This window comes from Theobroma umbraticum, unplaced genomic scaffold, assembly GCF_002168275.2.
Source record: "Theobroma umbraticum cultivar Fairchild unplaced genomic scaffold, ASM216827v3 scaffold_30.0, whole genome shotgun sequence".
Lineage (NCBI taxonomy): Eukaryota > Viridiplantae > Streptophyta > Magnoliopsida > Malvales > Malvaceae > Theobroma > Theobroma umbraticum.
Genome location: NW_018397254.1, coordinates 5182295 through 5190691, shown reverse-complemented (window position 1 = coordinate 5190691; position 8397 = coordinate 5182295). Strand labels below are relative to the sequence as shown.

General features: G+C 37.5%; 1 protein-coding gene across 3 annotated transcripts in view; it reads right to left on the bottom strand.

Moving 5' to 3' along the window:
• The window catches only part of LOC110409597 (ARM repeat superfamily protein), a 16735-nt gene extending 9208 nt beyond the window's left edge, over positions 1–7527 (bottom strand). The window contains exons 1-14 of one of the 3 annotated variants that reach the window (XR_002444587.2): positions 7131–7522; positions 6952–7047; positions 6710–6867; positions 6350–6623; positions 6215–6282; positions 6043–6112; positions 5578–5943; positions 4603–4682; positions 4434–4485; positions 4056–4209; positions 3826–3913; positions 2803–2905; positions 2575–2662; positions 1432–1529 (exon numbers count right to left, since the gene is read on the bottom strand). Coding sequence is in view for 2 of the 3 variants with exons in the window: in XM_021419009.2 (XP_021274684.1) it covers positions 1432–1529; positions 2575–2662; positions 2803–2905; positions 3826–3913; positions 4056–4209; positions 4434–4485; positions 4603–4682; positions 5578–5943; positions 6043–6112; positions 6215–6282; positions 6350–6623; positions 6710–6867; positions 6952–7047; positions 7131–7319 (1884 nt within the window). In the remaining variant the exon portion in view is untranslated. Of the gene's footprint in view, positions 1–1431; positions 1530–2574; positions 2663–2802; positions 2906–3825; positions 3914–4055; positions 4210–4433; positions 4486–4602; positions 4683–5577; positions 5944–6042; positions 6113–6214; positions 6283–6349; positions 6624–6709; positions 6868–6951; positions 7048–7130 lie in introns of all 3 variants that reach the window. The other 2 variants (XM_021419009.2, XM_021418998.1) reach the window with 2 other exon arrangements.
• Between the last annotated feature and the right edge of the window lie 870 nt (positions 7528–8397).

The following is an 8397-nucleotide window of genomic DNA, read 5'->3' as shown; positions in this document are numbered from 1 at the left end:
CAGCAGGGGTGCACAGCACAGGCCCCTAGTTGAGCCAACCCGACAGGGTGCCAGCAGGGGCGCACAGCACAGGCCCCTGGGCGAGCCAGCCCTCACAGAGCCAGGCAGACTACGCGCAGGCGCGCCAGCCCGCACAGCATGGGTGCGTGGCACGCCGACCCACACGGCATGGGTATGCGGCACGCAGGCCCAGGGCCCCTTGCCCAACAGGGGTGCGCTGCACGCGGGGGCGCACAGCATGGACGCACGGTACGCAGGCTCGGGGCCCGCCGGCCCAGCAGGGGTGCGCGGCACGAAGGATGGCACTGCAGGGGTGCAGCACGCAAGCCCGCACAGCGCCCAGACAAACTGCCTGCGCGCGGCCCATGCGCACCAGCCCGCCAGCGCCCAGGCACACAGCCTGTGCGCGGCCCAGACCCACCAGGGGGCCCAAGATGGTGCCCGCCCACCAAACCCACTTTTTTGATGTATTGAGCTGCTGAAAATTTTAGCTTCCCTCCTAAATATTTTGGAGGGAAATATTTGAAAAGATTTGGCTATAAATAACCCCTTGTGCTTTGTGTAATTCATTCAATTCATTCAATAGAAGTTCAGCTTTTCTTTTTCCAACATTCTCTTCTCTTTTCTTCCTTTTCCTTTTATGCAAGTTTGCTTGCCGGCTTAAAGCCATTGTGTGCGAGTGCAGGTGTCGGAAGGCAGTGTGCTGTGTGTGGGAGTGTTGGGTGCTTGCTGGGCAATTGCTGAAGCACTAAGGCTGACTTGGGTTCCAATACCGGGATAAGGGTTGAACCCAAGGCCGCACTGAGGGAGATCTGCAGAACCGCCCTGTGACAATTGCACAATCATAAAAGCAAAAAGTATCTATTGGATGTACCAAACAAATATATATATATATATATATATATTCTGGAAGATCCCCTTTTTCAATCTTGGACTGTCTGTTTTTGTCCAATATGAACAAAAGCTCCCAAAGACATGCATGCATGAGCACACATAAACATGCTCACTTAACATACGAACAAACAAGCATTATCCTCACAATCAACTTCATACAAGGTTCATCAATTTTATTGCACTGATACTACATTTATCATTTACCAATCCTATGGCTCTTTACACTTACGCATGATCTCATGGCCTCTTTAGCTCCCACTATTTCATCTATATTTGCTTTAAAAAGCAGATAATTCAAGCTTAGGCAGCTTAGCTTGAAACAGCATATATCATACATTCTATGAATATAAGATACCAAATTTTCATGGTGTCACGGAAGAACCAAGAAGCACTAACTGGAGAAGAAAAGGAAAACGTGCAAACAAGGCTCAGTGATACAAAATGACTGCATGCTCAACCACAGGAGCATTCGAAAGCCACCACAACTCAACATAATTAATCAACACACTAAATGCTCATAGCTTTACTTGAAATTACCTGAAGTGCTTCAAAGCATATTGTCGGGTTGCTTAGCCGCTCAGAATGTTGAAGTAATGTAAAAAGAACTCCTGATTTCTTCTCAGCCTCCAAAGAACCTGGAATATAGCTTCAAATAGATTTCCAAGGTCAAATTAGCAAATATTTTGTAGCAGAGAGACAAAAAACAGTAGTTTCTCCAAACAGTATTTTGATTATATGATACATGCATACAACTCTAAACTTAGGACAAAATTGGATACGCAAAACTGGACATGGAACCCATACACCCTGAATAATTTATTTACATTAAAGAAACTCTCAACAGTAAATAAAAGAACTCAAGTGTTTATTATCCTTGTTCACCAAATAAAAACCAAAATAGTTACTACATATGAATGAGACATGTTCTCATTCAGGTCTCTACGCAATGCAATAACATAAAAAACTCCAATCACAAATGAGATAGTGCATCAATTTGTCCACAAGGAAACATTTTCACGAACTACATGTGAAATGTTCGGCAGGGTTTTGCTTCCCAAAATTGGGGAGAAGCAGGGCATGACCAGCTTTTATCCTCAAACGTCTCTGATATGGTGTCCAAACACTTAGGAGTGACATATATGTATGGAAGTTTCAACATTTTGAATTAGTGAAACCCTTATTCTAAGACACAAGAGTATGAATGCATGCACAAGACGGATAAATGAGGAAAGCAACAAAGTCAAAAGCATAATTTTTTTATGAAAGATATAGTGACAATATAAAAAATTTGAAGAAAAAAAAAAGTTAAGCACTAAGAACAGAAGTGAAGAGTAGAGTTGATCCCTATGCCTCCCCCTTAGTGACTCTTTCACTCCAGTGTTCAGTCACTCTAATTTCTCACTCCTCACCACAGCATGAGATGATGTTATAAAAGTGTATTACCGGCTCCATGCTTTAATTCTATTACCAAAGGTATAAGCAATCAGTATAATGCTCTTTAGTAACCTCTTTGATATGAAATCAATCTCAACAATAAGCATATATGATTGGTTTCACAAGCTGAAATCCATCTCCTCCTCTTTCCCCCCCTCCCCCTCCTGCCTCCAAAAAAAAAAGAAAGAAACAGGGAAAGACTACCTGAAATGAAAAAATAATTTTGCCAAACAGAAGTGAGCTAACCTGTTGACACTTCCTCTAAAATCATTTCTTTGACTTGGATCGAAGGTGAAACTGATAAAGCAGCTGTTAAACAACTGATAGCAGCAACCTAACAAAAGCGGTAAGATCTGATATAGTTATATGCACAACCAAAATTACTAAATGCTACCTATCCACACCAGTGAAAGAGATGTGGGTTTGGAGAAGAGTGAAGCAAAATATAATAAAAAATGACTAAAAACCCCCAACCTGCAGACCAGTCTGATCACTTTTGAACGGAAAACCTGCTTCAATCCTTGCTTGCAAAGACATAATTACTTTTGGCAACAACTCTACAGGCATTCTTGAATATCTGTGGAATTATGAGCAAAAAAATGCAATAAATCCAATATACATGTGCAAAGCTTTTCTCAAAAGATAAAGGAGGCAACACATGAAGTTAATGAAGGCATGAGTACCAGCAAATCAGTTCATATTCAAGCATCTAAAAGCATCCAATAAGAACCCGACTGGATTTTTGTAAACGATAGAAACTCAGATTCTTATTCACCATTCAAAAATTTTTGCAAATCAAATTGGTAATAAAGTCCAAGTAGACCTCTGAAAATGAAATGATTGAAGTAATTGTTTGTCCTTATCAGTTTAGTTAATCGCAAACCTGTACTAAAGTGGATTACAAATGAGCGCATTTATGTACATCACTTTCCATGCACACAATGAAAGCATAACCTACCTTAGTCTCCAAGATAATTAGCAGAAAATCATGATATTAATAGTATACAAAATAAAATTAGAAAAAGAAAAGAGAGACAGAGAGGGTGGGAGGAGGGGAAAATAGAGACAAGAAAGGAAAGGAAATAAGTGGAGGAAAGATTCACTCACCAAACTCATAAGTTACAAAATTGACTTTCGAATAGTCCTATAATCTCTCTTCACTATCTGTCTTTTTGTTCTGTATTGGTTTGGTCTCTCCTTTTATCTCTCGAAGTATAGATTACCTAGCTTACAAGGTTCCCCAAGGTTCTATTGCTCTTAAACACCACCTATGTCTTATTTTGCCACTTAAAAAGATTCAACATATCAGTGTTCTTATAGTGATAAAAAACTCTTAATAAATGCAAATGATCAGTCTGAAAACAAGGTACAGTGTCATAAGAATATAAATGCAATAGAAAGCATTAATTGCAATACAACAAATTGTCCATTAAAAAAGGAGGGAAAAAACTAAGCATTTTAACAAACATGAGGATGCATGATAAGGAAGATTCATACGGTGTGCACGATATCAAGAGCATGAGAATCTTGAATACCAACATCAGCAACCGACAATTACTTTCGTGCTGAATTAAGTATAGAATACCTACATCACAAAGAAGAGAGACAAAGATAGCACAATAGATAATTATATAAGATAATAGCAAGAAACACAGACAGGAAAAAACATAAGCACGCACAGTCTGCATAAAATTAATTATACTGCACAAAACAATAATTTCTAGTACCAGTATGAAGTTGCATTAGTATCTGGCCAAGTGAACTAGAAAGTGCCATAAAAGATCCACATTTAGTAGATTCTTTGTATTCTGCTACCTGCAGAAAAACAGTAGCAGGCCCATCCATCATGACAGCCAGAGCTGAGGCCGATGCCATCCGTGCCTAGGTATCACAAAATTGCAGAGTAAGCAAGAAGCATTGCTGAGGTTTAAGGTAAATGTCTGCCAAATACATGATGTAAAGTCATATATAACCAGGAAAATATCCATGCCATCATAATCCAATGATTGTCAACTAAAATTAAGCACAAGGCCTGGATGATAAATAATTGGTCAAGAAAAATAGATGTTAAAAAAAAAATTACCTACAAACAACAAAAGCTGTACCTTTAAGTAAGGATCAAATAGCAAGGATGCCATCAGAGTGGCTTCAAATTTCCTGCAATTGGCAATGTGAAATAAATGGAAAACGAAGATAATTTGCTAAAGGCAAAGAAAAAGGAGCATAAATCTATGGAAACATTAGCTCAATAAGATGAAGAGTGGACTGCATCACCTTGGTTGTAGTACATCATTGGTTGGCAAAAGCATTGTCCATTGAGCTGTAAAGGATTTAGGATCAGCTTGACAAAGATCCTTCACCAGAAAAACACACAATCAAAGAAGCCCCAATTAGAAGTATTCAGTGTCAGTGATCATTCACGAGTACCTTTCCGCATTAATGACCAAAACGAAGCCAGGAAATGACACCCAGCAACGCAAAAAACTAACAAAGACAAGCAGCTTCCATGGTTTGATGGCATCAAGCTCACACTAAGTTAATCCCAGAGTAGCAGAAAGCAATATCGCAACAACAAAAATACATAGTAACTCAAAGCTATTTCCATACAAATCATAGAGTAGAATCTAGATCATAGTGTTGAATTACAAAATTTGAAACAGCTGGATACTTAAAAAAATTCCAGTACCAACAAAATGATAGTTGTTTACGGAAATACTAAAGACCCCACAAATAATTAGAAAGGACTTAAAACTGTAGGGTGGATAAATTAGTTTTTCATTTATTTTTGAAAACCATGTACCACAACTAACTGTAAAAAGTTATTTAAGCTGACTTCAAGGTAAATGCCCTTCCCAACCTAACTCTATTCTGACATAAGAAATCTTAAATGCACAGAATATCAAATCAAACAAAGAAAAGCTGTATCAGTTCAGAATTCATAGTCACTACTAATGTCAATTCATATAACTAATCAGTCAATTTAACAATTTAGAATACAAAAATTATGTGCAAAAAGACTCAATTTACACTGCAAGATCAAGGTTTAGGTATCATCCTCATGGTGCTGAGAGTATTCCCACTAATTCCTAAATCATAAGCAAGACTTGCCACATTTCAAAGTTTTTCCACATACTTAATAGGGAATAGTCAAAAACCACCTAGAACTAGGCTATAAAGCTGCAGAAACCTTGGTTTACCCAAACATCAAAAGTGAGTCACAAATAAGAAAGAAATATGTTCTAAATTTACCTGTACACAAACAATAGCAGATACTCTAACCTTCGAGCATCGAGAACTGTTAATGTCTTTAAGTAATCCATCATTGTCACTGTAATCAGAATCTGACGATGTAACATCAACCATAGAAGAATCGTGATCAGAAGAACTCTGAGCATCCTGAGCTTTAGCCTGCCTCATATTAAAGCCCTCCTTTTTACGCAAGTGTGGAGGCCTATACGGAGTATTATTTGTCGTTTTAGGCTCTTCTGAAGTCAACTTAAGACTCAGTGAACCAGGTTCATTCTCCTTGCTACCAACAGCAGCACACATGAGTTGGGGTCCACCAGTAAGGCCATAAACAAAAAGCATTCGCAAGGATGCCACAAAACCAGAAACCTGCAAGTACATTTTACATTCATGAAGTAGCAAAGACAAAAAAACAATTAAATATTTATGAATTAATATTATGGCCGTAAAGTATAATGATTTACTTACATGTTCAGAAATAGAACCTTTAGGATCCATTAGAACCAAATGAAGGCAATGCAGAAGAGATACATAAAACCTGCACACAACGTGAAATATTGTTTACCAATACATGAAAGACAAATATCAGTTTTTATTTTCTCAATTTCTCTTCATTGGTTATGGGAGGAAAGAGTCATACCTGGACATGACAATGTCTTCAACAACCAAATTCTTGGATGCTAATGAGTCCATCATCTTCCTAAGAATCTAATTCCGAAAACTCAATCTTAGTGACTCATTCATAGATGCCATTAAAGCCAAGTAGAGAACTTACCTGAATAGTTGATTGCCAAGTACTGACTGGAAAAGATGAACCAGTCCTTGAATATACTTCACCAAGCATAGTAAAGGTTGTAGCTTGAACATCCCATAAACTACCATACCGTGGTGATTTCTTTCCCATTTCAATAGCACTCTTTTGATTGCCACTTGGACGATACAAGGAGATTAAATCCACGTGTGAACGTGCAATGATGTGAAGAAGAAAATTTACCAACTGAATATCATCTGACAGACAGCATTTCCGTTGGTTTGCACTCACAAGATATCTGGGAATAAAAAACTTCAGAATTTACGCAAGCATGAAAAAAAAAAGTGCACAAGGGAAAATAAAAGCGTAGGAAGTTGAATAAACCTGAGAGTTTCTAAGCATTCCAAAACTGGTTTATACAAAGCAGCATTGGAGGTTGCTTTGGCAAGAAAAAAATCCATCATTTTGGTAAATGAGTCGAGAAGGAGAGTCCACGATGAGGAATTCATGTCGAGAGAAACTCGACGACTGACGTCATGGATCTAGGGCAAACAAGAAAACAATAGGTAATTTTATACCAAACAAATAAAATAAATGAAGAGCAAGAGTAATTGACACTGAGATACCAAGTGGCAAGTGTTGGAAAAGGTGGGGATCAAATCTTGTTGAAATTGGGAGGCACTGGCAACCAGTTGGATGAGAAATAATAGATCCGAAGTCACCTGAAATTAAAAATTTGGGAAGCTTTTATCATCAAATGAAAAGGAATAGCAATATAAGTGAAATTTTGGACATAGATAGATACCTCGTGGGCAGGGAGGTCGGAGGCGGCAGAGATGAAAGAACAGTGAGAGTGAGAGAAGAGTAGGGATTGGACAAGTTGAGGGATGGAAGGAGGGTTCGATAGGGTTTCGTCTCTCAGAGTGAGAAATGCCGTTCTCCATGACCTAGCCCCCACCGCCGACGCCGCCAATGACGATGATGATGCCGCCATAGACGGCGTATCCGTTAGCGAATTAAAGTCGCAAAATCGTTCAATGATCAAAATCCCCCGAGCGCAAACTCCTCCATGATCAATTGCAGCGCTCTTGTTTTCTCTCGCTCCTGATTTGATTCATTCTTTACCTTTTGGGAGTAGGATTTAGGCGGTGGGCGCCCGGCGCTTGATATTGAAAGAGAACAAAAATGAGCAGAAAATTACCGTTAACTAGCCGCGGGGCCGACTAGCCTAAAGTGAGGGAAAGCCCAAAGCTGCTAAATCAGCTTTAGAACAGTGAAGATTCAAGAAAAAGCCCAAAATCAGCCCGAAACTCTCCCATCAATATCAAGTAGGACACGTGTATATATATATGTGTGATAGACCATTACTTGTTTATTTAATGCATTTTTAGATTTTAGATTTAATTATCTCTTTTTAACTTTAATTTTTATCAATCAAAATACGTACCAAATTTTTATATTTATATATTTAATTTAATTTAGTTTATGTATTTAAAATTAAAGTAATTAAATTTTTTAATTTTAAAAATTATTTTAATTTAGTACTTTTCACTAACGGTATCTAATTTTGTCGTTAAAAAGATGACATCAGCATTAACGTAGCATATATTGATAACGTGACATCCACACGATCATGTAGCATGTCACGTGCAACCAATTTGATGATGTGACAGTGCCATGTGATCTTAATATGATGATGTGGTAACGTTGACGTTGCATTAATATGCTGACATGTCAATATCAAGTAGTAAATAAATAAATTTTTTTTAAAAAAATTTGTATCCAGTCGTAGGGATTAAATTGAATAAAAATATATAGTACAAAGATTAAATTGAACAAAATTGAGATATTGAGATATTAAATTAAAAAAATTAAAAAATATAAATATTTAAGTAAATGATAAGTATACTTATTAATAAGTCAAGTATTTAAGTGAAAAAGATTTATGGTATTAAAAAATATATAAAAATATTTTCGTAGTTGATTATTTGATTCTAAAATATACACATAAATTTATTTTCTCCATAAAAATTAAGTTTAAAATCTCTTTCCCCAAAAAAAATTTAAAAAAA